This window comes from Mastacembelus armatus, chromosome 14, assembly GCF_900324485.2.
Source record: "Mastacembelus armatus chromosome 14, fMasArm1.2, whole genome shotgun sequence".
Taxonomy (NCBI): domain Eukaryota; kingdom Metazoa; phylum Chordata; class Actinopteri; order Synbranchiformes; family Mastacembelidae; genus Mastacembelus; species Mastacembelus armatus.
Genome location: NC_046646.1, coordinates 21239650 through 21265255, shown reverse-complemented (window position 1 = coordinate 21265255; position 25606 = coordinate 21239650). Strand labels below are relative to the sequence as shown.

The window sequence follows — 25606 nt, the reverse complement described above, 5'->3', positions numbered from 1 at the left end:
AAAACAATGCAGGATTTTGCATTACTCAAATCTTGTGTTGTGTGACTCTACCTGAATCAATCATGAGCTCTGTGGTTACAGTATTTTTGAAGTTTATAGATGGAGTTGGATTATTTCAGTAATAGCTGTTTTTAATTATATTGCATGAGACTATTAAATAGGGTGTAGACCCTTGATTGTCTCTTATTGAGACTGTCTGATTTTTTTTTCTCCTATCACCACCTTTGAAAAAGTAAATTAGTGCAGCTGTTGTAAGAACCTGGTATTGTGTGACACAGCACATCAGCATGCAAAACAAACAGCCTGACTTCCTGTTTAATATTATTATTACATGCAAAAACTAGCTCCACCGAACTGGTGATAATATTGCAGAGGCCTTTGTCTGTAGCTAAGAGGCTGACACGCCTGTGTTACTTTATCTTATTCTGCATCTGTGCAGCATGTCTAGGTGAATACACACACTCAGCCCAGCAGGGGGTGGTGTCTGCAGCTTGAGTAGAAAAGATGAAATGAAGAGTGGGTAGTTCTGGCTACTTCTTTGTTCCCTACATGTTTTTGCCCTTAGGGGGAATACTGCTATGGGAATAGGAATGGGGGAGCGACAGACGGGAGGAGGGCTTCTGGGATGGATGGAAATTATTCTGAAATGTTTAAAAAGAGACAAATCATGCTTTTGTACTCTGACAAAGCTGTAAGCTAGTTTGGATTAAGGAATCCACAGATGGCCTATTCATCATTTGGTACGTGGTCATTTTTGTCATTGACTGGCATTTTGTTTTTAATGCATCTGACAGTGCTCTATTTTTGTGCCAATTTTTGGGGAAACAGAGGAAATGTGGACTGGAGGAAAAGTGATGCACCCGATTAGCAATGCAATTTAGCAAGTTAATGTCAGAAAAACACTGTATTCTATTCAGACGTGAGCATTTTGTTGGGCAGCTTACTGAAGCAGCGCTTAGTTTATTTCTGCTACTCACATTGGGAATAAAGCCTGGAGGAAGCTGTTTGCTGAGCACAGCGTCCCAGTTGACATCTGACATGTAGTCCAGATCCTGAAGCTCTGCTAGACAGGAAATGCGCTTCTGGGCATCTATGCACAGCAACTGAAGGAAACAAAAGGATTAGAGTTAGAACAATTGTCCATAGGGAGTCGTGGCTGAAAGGTTAGAGGCAGAGTCCCGCTGAGACATGACCACGTTTGCCCATAAGGATGTGTCTGAGAACGAGGATGTAGGGACAAAGCAGTTGGAGGTGGATGGGAGAGGAGAGGGTGCAGGGAGGGTGGCAGGAGGAGAGGAAAAGAAAATGGGATACATATACATCATGAAACAAACTGTGATGAGGAGAATCGGCAGATTGTGAAATGATAAAGGACAATCACATTGAGCAGAGGGTTTTCTCCTTGCATTCTTGATTTCTTTACATCTTTCATACACACACTCCCTTTTGCTCCTTTGTACACACACATTTACACATGCGACTGGAATGCCAATGAGGTACAAGGAGTCTAAGCACGAAGCAATGCAACAGTTTGACTGCAGTGGAGCACTGCCAAGACAAAACCAAACTGCTACAGCAACAGTGGATTTGTTGGCTTAACGATGACAGAAGAAGGATACATGTTAATTATGGAGAGAGTGTTGAGATTTAAGAATAGGCTGATTACATTAAAACATTAAATGAAAAAATCAATGAAAAATGCTATCATCATGTGCAATCTAAATGATTATACTTAAAAAGACTCATTTTGCCCTTTTGCCTTTACCTCAGATTTGTTTATCTGTCTACTAACATTTACAGTGTGAACTGCCATTACCCACTTTGAATACTGATTCTAATTTCCACTGCATGATTTTTCATAAATGAGTGATTCCCTATTTAGATTCTGTAGATGCACCTTATTTGCCCAAATGCAGTGCTGGTGAAGTTAGGAAGTCTGCCTAGAAACACTAATTTAACATTAGATCCTTGCCTCTCCTGCATGCATATTTACATGATCACATAGCATTGCTCAACATGTACATGTTTAATGATGTCATGTCACATCTGAGAATTGAGGTCAGCTTTGAACCACCAGGTACAGTCAGCATGAGAAGAGGCAGAGTAATTCCACAATTTGACGCTCAACCACCTACATTTGAGAGATGTTTGGCAAAGGTCGCATCAGTTCCTTGATGGTGGTACATGTCAATATTAGATGTGCACATTATATCTCTACGTTGACAATATGTTAGGAATTACATACCTGAACCAGCCAGAATCTGCTACTGTGCATTCTCACAGGAAAACAGTTCAAAACACTGCTAAACTGGCGGTACAGCAGTGGTGCAGTTAATTGCCTATAAATTCAGTTTCAAGTTTAAAGAGAAGAGAAGCATCAGGGGCTCATTTTTGAGCAAAAAGGGGCCACATGTGGATGCCGCATCATTTTAAGGGATCATAAGTGAAAAAGTTTGTATGTATTACAGGAAATAGGGACAAATGCATACACTCGTTCCCTCTGCTCCTGTGGTTTGGTCTGGATTAGTTTGACATGCTTCTCACTTACCTTTCTAAGAAGAGACTTCATCTCCACAGACCATCCTGCGGGGTAGCTGGGATGGACCTTGTGGAAGGTCTGAAGAATCTCATTAGCTGGTGTGTTGGATCTCATCACATACGGCCTCTGAGGAGAGATAAGAAGAAATTAGAGAAGACTATGTATTACAGATAGCTTGCATTCATAGTCATGCACAGCCTGGAGGAGTTCCTTTGATGAAGTTATGTGTCTTAAAGTTTGTCCCTCAGTTGGCTGTCTCTGCTTTGCACTCCACCTCTTCTCCTGGTGCTCACCCTCTGTGAACCTACTTCCTGTGCTGTTGGGGAAGGACAATATCCAAAAGAGTTAGGGACTCATCTCAAAACACAGCTTAAACTCTCTTTTAGTGTCAGAGGGTTTTTTTTTTTTGGGCCAGACAACAACGGAAAGCCTGTTGAAAGTTCTCTATGCCAGCCCTTCTGTGCCCTCTTGTCTTTGGGAATGAGTCATTTCACTTGAGTTGGAGAACGACACAGCTGGGTCAGACTGGTCAGAGGCAGACAGTCCTTTCCTTCGCCTCTTTCTCACAGTTTTTTTGTTTATATAACAGCAAAGGCATAAATGGGCAATTATTCTTTTTTTGACTGACACTTTAAGTGTTTTTTCGGGTTTGTCAGACAGTTCATAATGAAAAAATATAGTAAAGATGAAAGACAAATGGGAGGGACACACAACCTAGATTGGTGCCTCACACTGCTTCAGTTTTATTTCATTCTCTTTCAGATGGATTACAACAATTATTTTCCAGATGTTTCCCAAACCAGCCACACATGAGGTGTCAAATAACCAGTGTTATATTCTTTTGTCAGAAATCAGGTGCCAAAACAATGCAAAAATGTGACGTAAATTACATTGTGGTCTCGGTGTTCCCTCTCTGGGGTTGATGAAAGTTCATCCAATTCTGAAAACACCCAGGCTGGAGGAGGACATACCAAGTGACAGTAATTGATCTGGGGAGATGCTGAGCTTTTTGAATTCATCTGCAACCAGTGGTCAAGGCCAACAGAGAAGCAGGGTTAGTGAGAAAGTAGTTAAATGTTAAAACGTGAAGCATGAACTGGGAGGTGTCTGGAACTTAAGAGAGACAGATACAATGAAGTAAAGACTGAGGACTCACTGAAAAGTCCCTGCAGCTGGGTGATGGTGAGCTGGTTCTCCATTTCTAACAGCCAAATACAGCCTAACACCTCTTCTGCACAAATAACAGTCTGTTTCTTAAAGCCCTGAGACTGATTTATACTTTATAAATGGTGTTGAAATGTGGCACTCAGAGAAAGGTCTAGGAGAACAGCCTGAGGAGACAGAACAGGGAGGAATTGAAAATTTATTGTGCCAGAGAAGGTGAGGCTGGTGTGCAGAGAGGGGTGAAAGTATCTTTGTGTAGGAGATTATAGAACTTTCAAAAAGTGGAGTAAGAGAGAGAAAAAAGATTAAAATAGAGCTAGAGTCTACAGTATGTCACTCTAAGTAATTTATGGGTATGAAAGTGTGCTCGACAATCCTGTCCCAAATACGTGAAGGTTGAGGAGTACTTGAAAATCACAGGACACAGCTTTGAGTGAAGACACAAGACTTAAGGTATTTTGGTGCAGGTCAGACAGAGGTCAAAACAAATTTTAGAAGGAGTGTTAAGGTAAAAAAAAAAAAAAAAAAACAGCTGAAGGGAAGACTAGCAGTACTTCAGTGGGAATAAGCTGCAGTTCTGTGGTCAGAGTGAGGACAAAATATGTTTTAAAAAGCATAATGAAGAATGATTCAGTAAAATAATCATCAGTTTTGTGGAGAAGGGTGAGAGAGGATCAGACTGTTATGTAGCCTCTTTGTCCATCATTATGGGAACATTTATGACAGCTCCAGATCAGTTTCAGGTTTTCTGAGTCCTTGTCAGTGTAGACAGAGGTTACTGGAGCTTGTGTTTATTCATACACCCTGAAATCTAAGAGGAAATTCTGCAGCTGCAGTGTGAGATGAGACCCCAATGAACAGACTGCTGTCAGCACTAAGACTCAGCCTGATGGAGTAAGGAGATTGAATGAAAACATTATGTCCAGTGTTTATTTCCATGACATGAGAATTTAACTCCTCCAGATGGGGCCAGCAAAAATTAAATAAATATTTTTTAAAAAATCAATTCCAATTTTATGGCTCTTGAAATAAATTAGATTCTATTTTCCCATTTTCCAACACTAGTTTGTCTCAGGTCGTGACTAAACATTTAAACGTCTTCCCTCGGCTTAAATGTAAAATTCAATTACAGCTTCACCTCCCTTTCTGTTTTGTGGAGGCTGATGACTTTGCTGTATGTCTGCTCTCCTAGTGACAGGACTTTTACAGCTCACTGTTGAAGGTGTCATATTTATAATTGACTGCCAAGCCAAGCTGGGGTGAGCTGAAATGTGGGCATGGTGTCAGTACTCTGTGTTTGTGCCTAAGTTACCTGTCCTCTTAGCAGCTCATAGGCTGTGATGCCCAGTGACCACCAGTCAACAGAGAAGGAGTAGCCAGGGTGGAACCCCTCGAAGGACTGAAAGAGCTCAGGAGCTGAAAAAACAACAAACAAACAACAACAAAATTAAATCAAAGTGTTGTGTGTGTGTGATGGCACATATATCATTCATAGCTTTTTTTGTTGTATGTTAATGTATTCTGTTTTATTCTTGTTTTTAGAGACATTTTGTTGAAATAACAGTCATTTCACAGTCAGTCCTCACACTGAATTTTCTGTTTCATCACTTATTTGGCAGAAATCTGATGCTTATTTCAACTCAATGTAAAGTGAAATGAAACAAAGACAGATGTAGGTGGTGGACGTGTTGCTAGGCTAATTATATTAGACTGTCAAAGTCAAAGCATGTTGGAGCTGTTGAGTGTTTGTTGTGGTTCTGCAGTGAAACTCATCAGTTGATTATCAGGGTCTTATTTGGTTTTTCTATAGCATCAGAATGTTTTCAGCAGGTTTTCTGAGTGGGGCAAACTATAAACATCCACGGGGAACGTGAATATTGATGGAAATGGCTGTTCAACTTTAGTCTTATTTCGGATTTTTAAAAAAAAAAAAAAAATCTGTGTTACACTGTTAAGATCCACACAGCATGATGCGTACTGTACATTTAGGAACACACACACACACACTTCCTCCTCTTCTTAATGGCAGGTTTGCTCTGCCTTCTTGCTGAGGAGGAAAAATTTATCTTCTAAAGCCTCTGAGAGAGGAGGGTTTTTTTCATTTTCCCGGAGTAGCCATGAATTATGTACTACACCACAGAGTACATGCCTGAAATCTAGTCATACTTGATTACCAGATTATTCCCAGGCCTAAACAAACAACTTAGATGGATAAAACAGACACAAAACAAAACCTGCACAAACCTGCACACATACGCGCTCATGCACACACAAAAACACATGCTGCCTCATTATTCATATCTGCTTGAAATCCTGTTAGCTCCTATTTGATCTGAGCTGAATCTGTATTGCCCTGATTGCATCTGTGGGACAACTGCAGCTATGCTGAAAAGGATAAATCCTGGTTTCTGCAATTCTACTTTCTGTAAATTTGCTTTTATTCAAATTTGGACAGAAGGAGTAAATTGTGTGATTATTTGAAACAAATATTTCTTTGACAGAAGACATGTATTAAGCTCCCTTAGCCTTTACCTTTTAAAGTGTACTTTAAAGTAAAGTAGAAGTGCTCACATATTTTTAGCTGTATTTTCCTCTTTGCCATGGGGCAATTAAATTAAACCCTGTGAACTTGATTATTTCCTGAAAACATCCCTTATTAGCCATTATTCATCTTTTCGTCTCAGCCATTTCATTATTCTTAACGTTTGAAGATCCTGTCTCAGGTATAACCTGCATATGTTATTTTTTTATGCTTTGTGTGAATTAAAGCTCATAATTTCAAACAGTTTTCTCTAGCTTCTGTTTGAAATCCCCACTGTTTCCTTGAAAAGCTGTTTTCTTACCCATGTAAGGCTTGGTTCCAGCAATGGATGTTGCTTTTAGGTCGTCTTTTACAATGGCTGCAATGTTGAAGTCTGTTAGATGGACATGACCTATGGACCAAAAACATTATGTTATTATTTTTAATACACATTTACTGTATCTCACTTAAGAGAAGTTTGTAGTATAAATCTTAAAGTGGCAGAACTATAAGACCATAAACTCCAAACTGTGTTTCGTCAAACAGTTCAAGCCTTTTCTTTTTTATATTCTTACACTGAAATTAATAAAAGCTATCAATTGTAAACTAACTGAGGCTTAATAGAAATTTGTGTAGTATGGTATTGTCACAGAGGTGGAGGAGCAGAGTCAGCAGTTTTCAAAGTCAAACCATTGACCTGTGTCTCATCATGCTGAAAGATGGCCCAGAGTCTTTGCCATGCACACTGAGCACACACTAATGAGCTGAGTCTATATTGTGTGTGTGTCTGTGTGTGTGTGTGTAAGAGTAAAACAGACCAGTTGAATTTTTGCCGCAGAGTGATTGTTTGGATGAATGGGTGTCCCTGATAACCCCACTGACAATACGTTAAGAGCACACACACAAAAGCTGTATAGCTCTAGTACACCAAATAAAAAATGCTGAATATTTTATCACACGGACAGATAACTGTGTGTGAAGATAAAGCAGACAGAAGCTGGCCGGTCAAAGAGAGTTTGTTTGCACAAAGACACTGGGCCTTTCAGATAAGAGCTGCCAAAACAAATCTGTCCATGTGAAAAAAAAAATATCCTTGTTTTTTTTCCCCTCCCTCTGTATACCCTCTCCTTCCCTGCAGGTTGTAATTTTCCTTTTCTTTCTTACACTTTATTTCTGTTTCCTGCTATTTTAAACTTTTACTTCTGTATTTGTCAATGTCCTTAGCAGTTGGGAATCTGCTGGATTCAAAGCTGTGGTGCACAGCAGATGTGTAGTGCATCACAGAGTTGATGCTTTGCTCATATAAAAGGACCACTGTTAATGCACTCTGATGACTGATACAGTTGAAGTGGGACTGAAACATCAGTTGCGATTTTAAGCGTTGCTTCAGCAAGAATACAGCTCCTTTCATTTTATTCATATTTAAAGATGCCTCGTGTCTCTGTCACCTATTTCTAGGTCTTGTTTTGCAAGAGACAGATTTAGGACAGAGGTTTTGCACAGTTGCCAGTGGGAAAAGACAGGCAGACATCATCACAGTGATGGACTGTTGGGCTGAAAGTATCTCATAGCAAAAAAAAAAAACCCAGAGTTTTAAATAGACATTTTGAAAATTTAACCAGTGTGTCACTCAGAGATCATTTTAAAACAGCTCCAAGGTTAACAGCTATTGTTCAAACCTCTTTGGTTCAGTTGGGTGTACAGATAACTGCAGTGTACAAAAGCTTTTAGTCTCATTGGTTTGCTTCATTATTAGTAAAGTGTTTTTCAATATTAATTATGTTATTTGGAGTCTAGATAGTTTGTCATAGGGCAGATATGAGTCACCAGATCAAAACAATGCAATAAAACTGGACAAACTCTGCCCAGAGTTGATTAAAGCGATTCAGATTATCACACAGTTTAGAAATCTGAAAATGTTCAGTACATTGACTTTGGCTAATAGACCTTTGTCATCATAGTGATGGTTGTGGAATACTTGCTGGCTGCAGTGAATGGTGGTAATGTAATAAAATAGTGGTTCCTGGCTAGTTGGTCCATTGAATCAAAAGTGTTTCCTCAGGAGGAAAAAAAAAAGGTTCATTTCTGACAGAGGGCTTTTATTGTTCCATTTCCTGCTGTAGAGAGCAGGAGTCTCTGGCTGCAGACAGTGAGTAGGCCAATCAGTCTTTGTGATGCAATACTGTACATTAAAATTACAGAAGATAACAAGCCAGACTAGGTTTAATATTGTTCTTCCTCACTTTCCTTTCTTTGACACAAAATGAGTCATGGTCATGCTCTTTCAATGGAATTGTTCAACATATTGACATGTTATGCCACCTATCCATCCATCATCTATACCAGCTTAGTCCTAACCAGGGTCCCAGGGATCTGCTGGAGTCTATCCCAGCTCTCTTTGGGTGAAAGGCAGGGGTCCACCCTGGACAGGTCCCCAGTCCATCACAGGGCCACATAGAGACAAACAACCTCACACACTCACACTCACTCCTATGGGCAATTTAGAGTCACCAATCAACCTGACATACATGTTTTTGGACTGTGGGAGGAAACCAGAGGACCTGGAGAAAACCCACACAAGCACAGAGAGAACATGCAAACTCCACACAGAAAGGCCCCTGATGGGTTTCAAACCAGGAACCTTCTTGCTGTGAGGCAACAGTGCTAACCACCAATCCACCATGTTATGCTGTATTTAAAAGTAAATAAAAAAGCTTTAGAGACCTGAATACAACTGAATGCTAAGCTTTTAATGGAACAGTTTTACAGTGTTTACAGTTTCATGTTGAGTTTACTGTTGTTGCACTCAGTTCATATGTGTGCTTTAAGAGAACACACACCAAATTTATATTTTTATTTATATATTTATATATTCCATCAAATTCAAACAAATTCACTTGCTCTAAATTCTATAGTTAGTAAGATTAACTAATGTTTGTCTCCCGTCAAACCTTTCCTGTCTGTGTGTATTTGCTGGCTGAATAGTTCAGCGGCTTAGTTATCTAATGTGTTTTACTGGGATTACCTCCACAACTGTCAAGGTTTGCTCCTCAGGTTATGTCACTCTGCTGCATATCTTTTCTATTTTTTATTTCTCTTTGCTTACCGCTACCTCAAAGCACCTTCACCACTGATGACAAATGCGTTCATAACAAATGCTGTACATCCACTCAGTTTTTGCCAGACAGCAGTGCAGCCTAATCCAGCACAGTGTACACTTGCCAGTCAAAGGCATTCATGTGCACAATCCTTTTATATCAGCGTAAACTCTGCATTTCTACTACTACTACTTCAAAACCCAGCTCAAAACACTGCTACTGTAAACTTTTCTCTTTGTAATTTCATAAAGCACTGTGCAACGTTTTGGTTTTGATTAGTCTTCAACCTCATGGCTCTATTACTCAAACTGTATATGCTGGATTGTTCTGAATTGTTTAGCCCCTTTTCATTTTTAATGCACGACAAGCTCTACACACTGTATCACACCTACCAATGAGTTTGATTTAATTGAGCAACAGAGATCTCAGTAATTGTTAGCTGACAGTGGCAATTAATGTGAGATTGAAATGTTGTTCTACACTTCATGGCTGCTTTTCTTAATCTTTATTTTAACCACATAAACTCATTGAAAACATCTGAGACAAGACAGGGCTTAACTGTAGACTGTCACATAAGTAAATATGTCATCCTGTGTGTAAAACTTTAGTAGAATTTAATTTTAAAGTCATAATACAATAATGAAAATAATCACCATAAAACTATAAGCATTTTGCTAATAAATCGGTTTGCATGGATTTCATAGCCAATATTTCCATGAACATGTGCTTTTCTTCACATAACACATAATGTCCAGTAGTAAGTAATGAATTATCAATCATCAAGGTTGTTTGCTGCTAACACACAGATGCCACCACAACAGCAACATGTTATGTACTATACAGTACAGGTCATAAAACTTAATGTAATGTCAATACCATAATAAGTAGAAAGATCTTTGTATTTTTACTTTCACCCAGTATCCTGTTTAAAGTACTCTTGGCTTTCATAGGAAGCATGTGTGCAGGCACAAAGTGCATAACCTAGACAGCTGCACAGCTTCTTTAAACAGAAATTGTTTTTCTCCGTATGAAGCAGCTCCCAGAGGAACACAGAAAACACAGGGCACTTCCAGCTTGCTTCCAAAATTGACAAGCAAATACGTCATGTTGTTTAAGTATCAGTGGAGAAGTAAACTACAGGTCTGCACAGACACACTGGGTATGGGTAGAATACATGAGGAGAGAGGTGCTTATTGAGTTTGAAAGGACACATGCATAAAAGAGACACTACAGGTGAATGCATGCTGTCCTGTGCAATGACAGATCTGCCTCTCTGCTCTTTTCTAAACTTAATCTCAGTTTGCTCTTTTCTCTTCATCTCTCTTCCTTCCATATCTCCTTCTGTCTTTCTTTGTCTACCTGATTTTTCTCCTTTGACAAATCTGTCTTTCCAGAAATGTTTACTCATCACTTTCCTCCTCCTTGTCTTATCCTTGGAGCTATTTCTCATTTCTCAAAAACACTCCCTCTCATCGCTCTCTCTCTGTCTCTGTCTTTCTTTGACTGCTTCTAGTTTTTTGCAGCAGCACGGCTGCCATCCCACACATCCCCTCAGATCCCCTGAGCAGTTGTCCTGTGCCCTTGGAGATCTCAGGATTTTACTCTGTGTGTGTGTGCCTGAATCACATATGGTGAAGAGTTAGACCTACCTTCCTCTCCTAATGGGAAGTGGTTTACTTTGGGATAGGCAGTAGAAATATACCAGAAGTGACTTAAACAAAGTGCATGTGTCCAATTGTCCATGGAGATGTGATGTTACAAGCCAAGATAAATGGCTGCTAGTTAATCCTCTAAATTTACAGTCTCTTTCTCTGCCTCTGACACACACACTTGCTTCTTTCCTTCTTTTTTCTCATTATATGTGAGCATGAGAAAATTAAACTGACACTAAAACCTCTGATGAGACTTAATCAATCATTCAGAACAGGATTTTTCTTTACAGACAAGAAGAGACATGATGAATAGCACCATGCCCTCCACGCTGACAGCACTGTCACTGACAGAAAATGAACATTTGCTTCTGCGCTCCTTCTCTTTGCTGCATTTGTTAAAATAGATGAAGGTATTTTCTTTCTTTCTTTATGCCGCAAGGTTGATCTAGGCAATGACTGTGAAACCTGCCTCTGAGCATTTCAGCTCCTTTGATCTGTGCAGAGATGATCCCGAAGGTTGGCGGTTCAGTAAAATCCTTAGTTAGAAGCAGTTAGGTCACTGCTGAAAGTCAAGTCAAATGGTTTTTATTTTAAAAAATGACTAAACCAGAAGGACCTGTCCAGGGTGTACCCCTGCCTTTCACCCAAAGAGAGCTGGGATAGGCTCCAACAGATCCCTGTGGCCCTAAATACGAATAAACAGTTATAGATGATGGATGGATGGATGGACTAAACCAGAAGATAAGTAGAGAGCAGAAAAGGGGTCTTACCATGTTCATCCAGTAGTATATTGTCTGGTTTAATGTCTCTGAAAGAGCAAACACAGACAGTGTGGTATAGTTAATAGATAATAACAGTAGAACACAATATAAATATATAAATAGAAAAAAGACCAAAAACATTATGATGTGTCGCTGAAACTTTTGATAATCCAAAACTGAACCTTAGTGTCATCTTGTTGTGTGTCTTTTACTTAAAATTCACCATTTTTTTCCTGATATTTTCTCATGAATCAAGTGAACTAGTCAATGAAAACTTTGTGTGTGGGTGTGGAATAAAAAAATAACAACACCCTGCAAAATGTTAGGCTTTGACACTGCAGATATGACGTTGCACTCCGGTTAATTGTAGTTGTAGGTAGGAGATAAGAAGTTTAGTCACTAAACTTGAGGGTGACTTCACCACTGGTGAAGCAGCTTATACAACACTCAAATAACTTTGTTGTTTAGGTGTGAGAACATGTTGCTACTAACATCATCCATAATGCCTCAAAATTAGACAAGGGTGTAACCACAACCACTTTCAATTACAGTGACACCTTTAGACCAGCCTAAGGAACTATTTAACAGAGACCAAAAAGTATGAAGTCAGACGAGATGACACCTCTGCTCTGTGAGTGTCAGTCACCTCTGGTCTCATCATCACACATTTGAGCCCATGAGATACATCATCTCTAAAAAGATCTACTTTAATAGCTAAAATCCTTGATTTTGGTTTGTTGTAACATCTTTAGTAATGAGCACACGTGGCTTTGGCATTTCTACATTGCACTTCCCACAGTTCACCTGTAAATAAAACAGTGTGGGTGGTACCCTGATGCCTTTTTTTATTTATTTACTGCTGATGACGTTGAGGTTTCTGTAGGTGGCACTCTCCTCTCCGCGCTGCCAGGGAGGTTACATTGCTCATATAAATTAGCCAAATCTTCTTCAAACCACTTTTCTATTACTGAAGTTATAAAACAAAACACTTCTTGTGTGCTTGAGTAACACCTAGACCTGTTTGCAAGTCATCAAATGCAAAAGCTTCCAGGAGGTGAAGGATGGTGAAGGGAGGATATACAAGAGACTGACTCACTATTGTGCTGAATCATTTTGCTTCAGTGAATGAAAAATGAAAAGACCGAAACTGTTAAAGTAGCACCATGTTGTCCCAGTGTATACCGGGTGTGTGATGATAACAAATGAGTATCTAATGCATTTGAGGAGGAAGAAGGGGACAGCAGGTTAAGGTGTGGGAATAGCCAAGACACCTGAGAAGAGGAACAGGTGTAAACTGAGGCTCTTCCCAAAGTCGCAGCGTCTGCTTGTTTTTTATATTCTGCTTTTTTCCTACAGCTACACTAGATGATGCATGGGATATACAGTAGCCTAGCTGTAGCACTTCAGAAGCAGAGTAATTTTATGAGGAAAATTATGTGAAATACAATATAGCAGACAAACAGACTCACGGTGCAGTAATACCTTTTGAGCACAGGAATACAGGCTATGTTTCCCTACTGCAGTTTCATATAAATGTAAATTTAATTTCTCATTTTTGTCGAAAAACTCTTTCAGAAACCATTACCAAATCTGTAATTTAGAAGGTGTTTCAGACAGGAAAATGCTCCATTTTTCATCAGGAATGTGTTTTATTGGAAAGTGGTTGTTTATTTTTGCAAAATAGTGACATTTACTAAGTTACATTCAGTTACACGTATTTTTTTTTCTTGCACATTTTTCCAAATGACCCTCTTCTTATCAAAGTAATGCACTCAGTGACCAAAGGAGATGAATAGGGAGCAGAGTGAATTTTAACAACAGCTTTTAGAGTAACACACCTGTGGATTTTCAGATTGTTGCAAATTGAAATAAAGTTACCAGTAACAAAGCCAAGGTCTCTGCTGACGTCCCTTCTGGCTTTTCTTTTTTTAATTCAAAGCTACATTATTCTTCTCTTTTTCCTCGTACCATAACATTTACATCAGCTACAAAGACTTTTCCCTAAATCCTATATGCTCACATACTTCGTGACTTCTTTTCATCCCCACGACTGCCTACGCAAACACACACACACGCTTACACACAGACAGGATTGCATAACCACACAATAGAACTGTTGAATAGTGTCATAGCCTAATCATATAAACCCTAAAATCAGATACCATCTTCTCCTAAGATGTACACGTTTTTAACAGACTTGTGTGGCAGCAGTCTAAAAGAGTGAAATGGTCCAGAGTGTTCTCAGCTTATCTCTGATCTCTCATCACTAAAATCCGTCCCCAGAGACAATGTTCAATATTCAGCAACTTTTTCAAATGTTCCATTTGTTTGTGACGGTCAAGGCAGCGTTCATGTTGAGAATTTTCACATCCTGAGTTGGACGTCATCATGTTCTCAACTGTGTGTGTGTGTGTGTGTGTGTGTGTGTGTGTGTGTGTTCTCAAACTGTTTAATTTGTAATCAGGGGGATTACGGCAAGTGAATAAATCTTAGGACATTTTCAGTCTGCAGTAAAAAAAAAGCTGGAGAATGCAGCATCATCAACACACACGTCATATTCAGCAGACAGCCAATTAATTGTGCATCCAAGTGTTAATTCTGCTACTGAAAATCTTTGTTGGCATCGTATTTTTTTTTTTTTGCGAAAAACTAAAACTAAACAAAAAGTAAACATTTGAAAACTGCGATGAAATGAATAAAGATCCAGTGAAGAGTATTTTAGTGGGATCCTGCTTCTGAATCACTCACTGAGTTCAGAGCCGAGGGACATGGACAAGTAAACAGCCAGCAACACATGTACCGTGGCAACCATACACAACAACAATACACAACAAACATGTAGCGTCAAAATGCTTAGAATGAGGACTAAAGCTAAAATATATTTTTATTACAGGACTATCAGCTGAATTTAACACTGTTGCATCCTCAGTGTAGCACAGTGACTCTCTCTCCTAATTAAGTCTACTCCCCTGTAGGAACCCAGCAGTGTTTAGCATATCAAAGGCCACTCCGACCTGTTTTGTGTGTTTCTGCAGCACACTCATGGAGTCAACCTGTAGCATGGAGCTCAGCTCTCGGGTGCTTTGGCGGATGGAGTGGCGGGGGCCCAGGTGGGTGTGAGAAAGGTCGAACATGTAACCCTTAATTAGCTGACATTTGCCTCAAAGGCTGGCACAAAGGAAGAGAGGAGGGGCATGTGTGGCTGCTGAAAAAGAAGGCTATGAGTGAGAACAAGGAAACCTCTTTTATAGCTAAATGCCACACTGCCATTGTAAAGCCACATGGCTGAGACAACTGGCTCAAAAGATAAAGCAAAGCAGTGAGACTCATTAAGAGGGAACATGCAATAAAAAGTCAAGCTGAGGTTGAGGATGATGATCGTGACTGACGTCTGACAGTAACCTGTCCCGTCCCAAGCCGTTCCAGGCTTCAACAGTAATGCCCGTCAGCCCTTTACAATTTAGACTGGGACCAGGATCATTTGATACTTCAGTGAAGTTACTGAGTCAAAAAGTTTTACTGAGATAAAAAAAAAAAGTATCAATTTTAAAGGTATTTTGTTTCCAAACTCTTGCTCTTCAACATGCAAATAAAATAAACCTGCCATTTAATATTTTCTTCTGTAAAATACTCATTATTACAGTGAGAACATATTTATCACCATTTCAGAAATTCAAATTAAATAGAATTAGCTGCTTGAATAGTAATATTTTAAACATGGTTTGGTACCAGTGTCTTAAATACAGTAAATGAATAATTTCAAACAGCTAAAGCCTTTAGAAATAGAGGGCACTGCACTAAAATAGTCAATATTTTATAAACCCCAGAGACGTATGAAGCATATTCTTACAGTCACAGTCAATACAGTTTCTCTTTTGCTTTGAGTTTAATGATCCATGAATTATATTCAGTTTTCTTTTCATAGAAGCTGACATAAAAGAATTACCCATCAATTACCAACTAAAGTCTTTCTATCAGAAATAAAGTGATAATGGAAAGTAGGTCAGACAGTTCTGTAATGATGATGTCTGGGAAAGAGCAGTGCCAATATTCACTGGATTTTTCTTCCTTTGGCTCAGCTTTGGAAGAGCTTCCCCTGTTGTTCATCAGTTCCTGTGCATTTATTGACAACATCATTGCAGCCACAAAAAAAACAAACATTAGAAACCTGTTCAACTATGTTCTTTAGTGGTCACCTTAGTGTGCGATCCCGTTGAATCATGTTCCCCTTACATAATGTCGTTTTTATGCATCTAGTGGATCTGGATGTAGTAAATACATCTTTTTAAATGAACTAACCTGGATAACCATTCTTTTCTATAGTATCTCTATAGTGACCTGCTCACTGGTAGTCGGAGATGAATGAGATGAGATGATGTGTCAGTACTCTGTCGACCAGTCTAAAATATAATAAGTATTATGACACTGTGGGCATCTTATTACTTCAGCAGCTAAACCCAGAATCTACACTGTCAGTCTGACAGTCCCTAAACTATGAGATAGCAGTTTGTAATCATCAGTCACTCTGTCGCTGCAGTACGTTTATATTTCCAAGATTGTTAATAATAATATGTGCAGACCAGACTGAGACAGAGGGGGACATTTTTATATAACAGGTATAGTTTATTCTGTAGGGATACATTGAAAAAATGATGTGGAGATCCAATCATATGATTTAGGCCAGAAAGAGCAAGAGGTGAGAAAGATATATAGAGAAAAGATAAATAGGGGAGGAGAGGCAGACAGCATAAAGAGCAAATTTAGCCTGCAAATTTTAAAAGGGATGACGTGAGCAATGGAAAAAGGGAATAATGGAGGTAGAAATTTGGACCTCTTCTGAGCGAGGACACAGATGAACGGCTGGGAGAGCTCTGTGCAAGCTGATCCCCTTGGCTTTTCTCTTGGTTGACTGACCCTACAAGCTATTAGCAGGATCTAATGGCCTCATTACAGCTCTCTATCAGAGGCAGAAGGGTAACTGAACCCTGTACCTGGTCACATGATATTACACTGATACTGGAGCACGCCGGCACACCTGAACACACATACACAGGTCATGCATCCACACAGTTGGACACTCAACAAAGTCACATATGAGCAGCTGGAGATGTTCAGTTTGTCTTAAAAATTCACGAATGTTTAATCAACTATCATATTAGTCAAATCTAATAATCCATAAATCTTTCCAGCTCTGCTAATTAGTCCGTGATGTGCTGTGGTTATGTGCAATTTGTCTGACATCCTTCTGTTTTTGGCCAAAAAGAGAAAATGGAAAAAAATGGATGGCTTAGTCTCAGCCATACTTTGTAAAATCTGTAGCTGCTATAGTAAAATTGGTGTTACTGGATTTTCTGGACATATATTGTTTGCTGTTTGATACAAGTCTTTTTTCATGCCTCTGCAGATTTAGTAGCTTTCTTCTCCACTCCAGAATGAAAGCAGAGAGCTGTTGGAGATTGTGCCTCTCCCTCTCTGTCTCAAAGGAGTGGGGAAAAACACAGAAACCCCACAGCTCAGTGCCATCACACAGGCAAAGTAAGCAAATCACACAAACACAGCAGTACACAGCTCATGCACAGAAATTTGCATACACTCACAAATACAGTGTCAAAATCTTTGAGTTCTAAGTACCCACACCCACAGACACTGAAGAGTGAGTTAGACAGCCTCTGTCTTTGAACATGAACTGAAAGCTCAACTAGACCCACAAAGGCTAACAGCCCCAACACACCCCAAAGTGCTGAGTCTCACTTCTTTGTTCAAGAAAAGCAACTCTGACAGGTGTGAGGCTGACACAGGTGTATGTGTGTGTGTCTCTGTTGGTGTGTTTAATCACATGGGTAAACATTCAATCTGCGTATAAGAGCAGCAACTCTTGAGCTGAGACATATCCATTCTTTATTCATTAACACGTACTGAGTGGGACTGGTTGACAAAGTCGGACTTGACAAGTCCCCAGTCTAATTTGAAGCTGATTTTTGGGGAGATGGAGAGTGCTGTCTCTGAAAGCAGCCAGTCGGCACTAAAAAGCCAAGGCCAAACTCACATCACAATTACCAGTGATGAATAATTCACAGTCACAAACATTCAGGCAGTGTAACAAAAAATGGCAGCTCTCTCCACCCTCTCTGCTTGGCTTTTTGACTCGGTATCTCTGCTTTTATCTCCTTCTTTCTGTCTGCCACTCGGCCTTTCTGCCTGCCTGGATACACTGCTTTCTGCCAAAATCTCTACCCTTCTTTCTCCTGCAGGCAGACATGTGAGTTAGATACACAAGCAGGCAATTAGTAATGTTTTTTGGAGCAGACTTGCTGGTAAACATTCTATCATGTTCAGAGTGCAAAACCTCCTCCCACTGGCTAATCTGTTGTTCTGCGCTGGGTTGAGCTGTGGGAGATTTTTAACAACGATAATGCTCAATTCACAATTTTGTGGTGGAAATCAGAGCGCTGGCACCAGCTGGCACCTTAATCTGCATTTATGAAATATGAGCGTGTAATTTCTCCACCCCTCCCCTTTCTGCTCCCCCATGGTTTTTCTTTTTCGTCATCTGCCGTGAAATAAAACATTAATACACCCTATGAATAAAGAATACTTCACTTGAATACATGACAAACATTCGCCATTTCGAGCTACTTCATTTTAAGAACCTTCCACAAGAAGACCCATTGAGACGTCTTTTTTTTTTCACCTTTAATTAACCAGATAGGTGAATTAAGACCGTATTCCCTTTTGGCAGCTTGGAAAAAAGCCTCTGGAGGAAAAGGGGATGAAAAAGCAAATAAATTATTTGAAGCAGAGTTGTGCTTTGTGCCACTCCCCCAGAGAAAGAGACAGACCCTGCAAAACCGAGACTAAGAAATGAGGGTAAGGGAGAGAACAGCATTGGAAAGAAATGAAAGTACAGTAGCTAATGAAAATAGTACAAGAGGGGGGAAAAAAAGAAGGGCGATACTGAGAGAGATTAGGAGGGAAAGGTGCTGCTGAATATGGTGTGAGAGTGGGGGGAGGAGAGGCAGGGAGAAGAGATGGGGAAAAGAGATCAGTGCTTGCAAACGAGAATCCTCCTTGGCTGAAATAGGCTTACTGCTGCAACAGCTGGGCTTCAGTACACTTCAGTTCATTTGATAAGAAATATGTGTGTGAATAAAATGACAGTGTGATAGTCTGCCTCTCAGTACTTAATTACTTCCCTAGCCTGTTTGTGGCACTGAAGTCCAAGCACCCTTTTTCCTGATGAAAATCTTGTGTCATAAGTATATACTTTACATAGTAGAGAAAATAATATTTGCAAAATGTGCTGTTAATACTAATGTAGTATCTAGGGTTGAGTCAGCTACAATGCCCAGTCACCCATTGTAATTGTGTGGCTCAGTAATATGTTCTAGCTTTTGAATAACAATGGCCTTTTGGACAGCTACAGTATGACAGAGGAATAAACTATGGTATATTATGGGTTTGCTACACAAACAATACTTGTTTGCATAGTTTTGATGTTTTCAGGTGATTTATTGAAAATACGCAAGATAAAAAAAACAAAAAAACATTTCTATTCTTTAAAATTCCACAGCTACTTGAAAGCATCAAAGTGACCTTGTTAGTACTGCATTAAAAAACTACTTTTACCATAGACAAACAGCAGATAGTGTTGCACCATCATAGCTACTGTACTTTATGTAAGAATGGCTCATAAAAATTCACTTTGCAATAGCAATCAAGTATAATATGTTATCTGTAAATTACATTTTCAAAAATTCAAAAAATGAACTCTAGCCAGTCAGTTTAATAAGACCTAAACAATTAGGCCCTTAATGGGTAGTGTATCTCTGAAGTCATCTGCTGAGCGTCTGCTGGCTGATCACATGTAAGTGTTTCCATTACAAGGATTCAAGTAGACAACCAAATGCACATGAGGATTCAGCCACAAATAAGTGTTGTTGCTGTCCGAGAGGCTGCTGTGAGGTAAAACGATACATAACCCCCACGATCACAAAACACACACATATTCCTTTCCCTGTCACGCACTTGCCATTTATCTTTCCACTTGTTTGGACAGACTCATCAATTCTCTGAAGATGTCATCTAATTGAGACTTATTCTGTTGTTAATAATTGAAACTCCTTAGAGCTTAGGGTTAAAAGCAATGACTAACCAAGCCTGAATTAAATTGAACCAGATATGACACCCCCAAGGTTGATCATGTTCTGCCTCAAAATGCAAATACAGACTCCCTTCATGAAAATATCTTTTCCCAGCATAATATGTTATTTAGACAAGACCAGGTAAGGACTCGGCTGTACACTAGGTGTGGTGGGATGTAATGTGATGAATTTACAGTCTAGGTTTAAAGGGTATAGGTACAATTTTCAAATTAAGGTAAAAGGTTTTATATATAAGTAAAGTTTTTTCATCCTGTTTATTGAATGATACAATAATAATTAAAATCATAACTCTACAAATTGTTGAGATGAAGTCAAAGGTGTTTTAAAAATACATCTTTGGCCAGCATAAAGCACAAGCACATTTAAAAAACTGACCCAAAGTTTAGCCTAATTCTTTCAGGTTTATTTGCAAATAAAATAGTTTAGATAATTTGACTTCAGTATAGAAAATATATTATAAAAATACCAATAATGGACAAAACTTTAAATGAGCTTTAAAATTTATACACAAGTCGTTATAAAATTATCATTTAACATTTAAATTTATTTTGGTGTAAAACTTTAAATCCAATATTAACATAGAACCAACGCTACATTTTTCCTGTTGAAATCCACCTAACACAGTGGGATTAAATGAACCCTCTATTTTGCATCATACCTCATGCTCAGAGGCTCCAGTACATCCCATGATGACGATGCCATCGCTTTATTTTCCAACCAGACTCTTGAGATGATTTGAGATGAGCTGAACTGCTGTTCTTAACGTCATTGCTACTTCATCCCATCTCCTCTGAGATTGTTCATATTCCGCCATATAGTGACATACAATTCAAGAGCTCAATGTTACAGTCCCTGTTGCTGCTGTTGTGTTATTATGGACCCCAGTATTGTTAACTGTTAGAGCCAGAACTCTGCCCAGGTTCTTTACCCTGGCCACAATACATAATTACTTCCCCAGCCTCTTTGTGGCACTGGCACAACTACATAAAACTCATAGTGCTTCTAACTACAACCTAAATAGAATCCATAAGTGCATAAGTATTTGCCAAGTGTCTTGCCAGTCAGTCCCTAAATAATTAAAAAAGGTATCCCACAAGGATCATTATTTGGTCCCCTGCTATTTACACACACATAATACTATTTTCAACAGAGCAGTGCCATATGCTGACAGTTCTATCTTGTGTCATCTCCACTGCAACAAAGCCCATATCTGCTTTTTATGACCCCAAACTTCCTTTCTTCATTTTATGCTTGTTGTAAACTAAGTAAAAACAACATGTATCAGACACATTGTATCTGCTGAGTTTATGACTACACAAGAGCGCGTATCTTTTGACGTTCCTACTCCTCAGTGGATTTCCACAACTTCAGTGGCCCTTCAGTCAGTTCTTAATACTTTTAAAAATTCAACACCTTATACAAAGACTAAAAATTCAAATTGGATTCTTATTGTAAAAGAGTTTATTTATCCTTTCAAAACACGTAGATAACCTTTATGTTAATGCTTCTGCCTCTATCATTAACTGGACAACATTTACTGCAATGCCATCCAATTTATTATTAAAAACAATTACCACACTCGACACTAAAGACTATGAAAGATTTTGATCTGATATCTAGCATTAGCATACCTTTTTTAAATGTATGTAATGGTGTTTTAAGTTTCCATGATATTTAATCATCCTTAGTTAAGTGCAAAATGAATGGTCATAACACCAGATCACAGAATAGGTTAGCTTAAAAAGTCTGTCTTCAAATGAAAATAAAAACACTCATAATATAAAAGGGGATGTGAAAATCTGGCTGTCTCTTGGTGCCAAACCAGCATATTCCAACCAGTCAGTAGTCATGTTCCAACTTGTAAGTAACAGAATTTCCATATCGTCATTTTGCATGTGATTAATGTGATTAGCATCATTACTCCCCTCATTATCATCAAAATCAAAGACCAGTGGAAGGAGAATGTGTACGTTCTGTATACACACATACTGAATACACAGGTGCATAAACACATACATGTTGAATGCTTTAAGTGCATTCATTTGCTGTACCAAAGTCAGCACGTCCACATCTGAGGAAGGAAATTATGTATTCAATTTCCATAGAGATGAGCTGAGAGTTACTTTCAGCTCCTCTTCCTATTTCAAGCTAATGAATGCAGATTGAAAAGATGTTGATTCAGTCTAAACAAACGCCCCCAACACCTGCACATCAAGTTGCAAGTCTGTCCTTTCCAGCATGAAAATAGAAAACATGATTTAAATATTCATATCCCTCAATGGACTGAATAAGCAAATTAATAATCCATATCATTTATTTCTCTCTCCCTCTCCTGTGGTGGTTCACGAGGGTAGAAAAAAGCAAGTTGTCTAAGCTAAATAGTTTAATTTATTTTCTGGGGGTATCGATAACTTAGTGAAGTTTCGTATTAGTCATGATATGCCCTGTGACTACAGTCGACAAGAAAGTCTAAGCACTGGAGTGGACAGTATTGCACTGATTGGAGCAAAGCACTACAAAGCACTTACAATACTGTAGGAATCATTAAAATAGAAAATGTATACAGTATGCTTTGGTAGCCTGCAGTGGTCTAGGTGTTTCTTGATCAACACTGTAAAAATGTTGTGACATTTTATACATCAGCTTTCTTCTGCTCGGAACAAGTAAATGTGGCTGCCAGTGTTGTATGAGACTTTGTCTGAATGACATTTTTTAGAAAAAGTCACCTACTAAAAGTCTTAAAACAAGAGCCTGTCTCAAACAAAGACCTAGTTTCCTGAGCAACATATGGAACATTTGACATAAATCCATGACTGTGGGGTCAGACCTGTGCTTTGTACATGTAAACGCACCCATTTTGACCATTTTAACAATGTTGCATGACTTGAAAATGTGACAGTTTACTTCAAGTTGTATTTGCATAACAAATCAGACCATACTTAGTTTAAGTAAGGATTGCTCTAGTTGTGTATCTTCTCTGTATTCTCCCTGTATGTGTATGAATGAGGTAGGTTTGTTGTGTGTTACCAGAAAGGAAGTCTTCATGGGGAGAGAAGACGATTTTAACTTTTCTTTCACTCTTTGTATTTTGCATTGTTTGGCAGCACCGACGGCTATAACACACTACCCTAAGCTGTTTGAGTGAATTCAGCATCTTAAAATAATAACTCTGGACTGCAGCCATGTTTTTGTAGCCAAGTCTGTGGCAGTGCCATTGCAGCAGATATTTCTGCCCCAAAAAAAACACTTAACCTGTATTTTACAAATTAAATAAGGTACTGGCACAGTAGCATCAGTGGAGCTGGTGCATTTCATGATGGCCATAGCCTGCAGCTCAGGATAAACTGTTGTGTCAAGTGTAACCTTCATGTCAAGATAGTTTGACCTTTCTGCAAAGTGGTGGAGCAGTCATATTAGAAAATAATATGAAAGTGAACAGCCAAGGAGAAAAGAACCCCTTGGTACTTAATGCTAGGAAAACAATGGCTGAAATGTAACATAGCAGAAAGAAAAAGACTGTTTCTATCTGTACAGAACAGGAGGCAGCAAACTCTTCTCTCAATGTTAAAGCATATTAAAAAAAAGTGATATATTAAACTACATCAAAGGCCCCAGAAAATGTACATTTTGGAGAAAAAAAAAAAAACATAACTCACCTGTGTATTATGCGCTTGGTGCGGAGGTATCCCAGAGCCAGGGCCAATTCACAGATGTAGAGTTTGACAGTGCTCTCCGAGAAGTGGACGTTCTGCTGAAGGTGGTAGCGTAGGTCTCCACCCAGAAGCAAGTCCACCACCATAAACATGTCCTCCTCATCCTGGAAGGAGTACCTGCAGGAGAAGGCAGACAGGAGTGAGTGATAAGGCCAGAGCCATGCCAGGAAATTTGGAAAACAGACAGTAAAAGGGAGTTGGGTAGATGCAAGCAAGAGAGTTGGATGGAAGAGAGAGACGGAATCAAAGGGGGAGAAGAAATCAGAAAAGAAAGAGAAAATAACAATAGTGATGGAAAGAATGAGCAGCATTTGAAGGAAAGATAAATATGTAGTAGTTAAAGGAGACGGAAAGGAGGAGGTGTCAGAAGAGGAACCAACAGCTACAAATAAGAAATGTCATGATAATGAAAAGGAGGGTTCCTATTGAACATGGTTTTGACTTCTTAAAGATACATCTGCAAATTGCCATGAACTAGATACTTTTTGTTCTTCTTTGTCTTTTCTCTTTTCTGTGTATTCTTTTCTTCTCTCTCCATTTTTAATACATATTCACTTTGTGTTTAGCTAGAAGGTAGATTTTCACACCTGTAGTACATTTATTACCCTTAATATACCTGACACTCTTATTAATCATAATGATTTCATAAATACAAGTTAGGGATGCATGGTAGTTCGTTTAGCACTGTTGCCTCACAACAAGAAGGTTCTTGAAGGTTCTTAAACCTAGAGTTTGCTTCTTCTCCCTGTGTCTGTGTGGGTTTTCTCCAGGTCCTCTGGCTTCAACACGCAGTCCAAACACATCTAGGTTAGGCTGATTGGTCATTCTAAATTTCCTGGTGTGAGTGCGAGTCTGTTTCTATGAGTCAGCCCTAGACTTGCAGTCTGCCCAGGGTGTGCCCAATTCCCAAGTCAGCTGGGATTGACTCCAGTCCTCCCATGATCCTTAACAGTAAAACTAAACTGCGTGCTTATAGATAATGGATGGACAATTCCAAGTTATGAAAATATTTGACATTCTGTGTTGCTCACCAAATAGCCTTCTATAGTAAAATAAAAGTCAGTCATCTGCATATTTAAAAATACATTCTAGGTAGAATCATCATATTTGCTGTTCACTGTTTTTGTTGGCTTTTATAGCACAAAGCAAATGAGGACAGTCAACACAGAGAAGGCATAATCTCTGTTCTGATTACATTAGCGATCAACAAACAGATTAAACAGGCTTTTTTACATTTCATGAAATGATGTGCATAGTGTTATTAAGTATGTGTGTTTTTTATTTCTATCACCAATGATACATTTTTAATTATACCTTAATTACTGAGCAAAATTCTGCATCCACTCAGCAGCACTGTCTGCTCAGATGACCTGCACCCTTCAGGGTGAGCAGATTTTCCATCTGACTAGTGAGTGTCTTGCCATTTGATTAGGGCAGACCATTACACCTATTAAATATTCCTTATGTCAGTGTGTGGTCTATAGATTTGGCAGGGAAAACTAAACCGCCTGCCTAGCTACTTGTCTGCTTGTCTCCAGCAGGGAAAGTGTCAGTGACATAAAACTTTGCTTTTCATGATTGAATAACAAAAATAAGAAACTACTGCACAAATAATTTTGTTTGATTTCTGATCACTGTTTCACACCTTTAACCACATAATTAGTTTCTCTCCCTCAGCAAGCTAATGTATACAAACATAATGTAACACATCACTAGTGAACATTTGCTGGTGTGTTTAAAGCCTTGCTCTGCGTACTATGTGCAATGTCCTACATCTGCCAGTTCAGATCTTCCATAAAATTGACGAACACTAACTGCCCTTTTTAAGAACTGAAGTATGTTCCTGATCTGAAATAAACAGGCTACAGTTTCATTGAATACTTTCATTGTTGACTAAAGGCTTCTACTGCCAGATATTTCTCTCTAAGGACGTTTGTCTCGGCTCAAACCTGATGCTAGAAGACCAAGGAAGGGTGTTTATTGTTGTTGTTTTGCT

The 25606-nt window shown here is 39.0% G+C and overlaps 2 protein-coding genes across 3 annotated transcripts in view; one reads left to right on the top strand and one right to left on the bottom strand.

The window, feature by feature from the left end:
• Positions 1–25606, top strand: part of cytl1 (cytokine like 1) — a 54910-nt gene that overhangs the window by 9460 nt on the left and 19844 nt on the right. The window lies entirely within an intron of this gene.
• The window catches only part of stk32a (serine/threonine kinase 32A), a 47809-nt gene that overhangs the window by 7261 nt on the left and 14942 nt on the right, over positions 1–25606 (bottom strand). Inside the window, exons 5-10 of the mRNA XM_026329157.2 lie at positions 23554–23727; positions 11745–11782; positions 6547–6636; positions 5016–5119; positions 2549–2665; positions 978–1103 (exon numbers count right to left, since the gene is read on the bottom strand). Coding sequence (XP_026184942.1) covers positions 978–1103; positions 2549–2665; positions 5016–5119; positions 6547–6636; positions 11745–11782; positions 23554–23727 — 649 coding nt within the window. The remainder of the gene's footprint in view (positions 1–977; positions 1104–2548; positions 2666–5015; positions 5120–6546; positions 6637–11744; positions 11783–23553; positions 23728–25606) is intronic.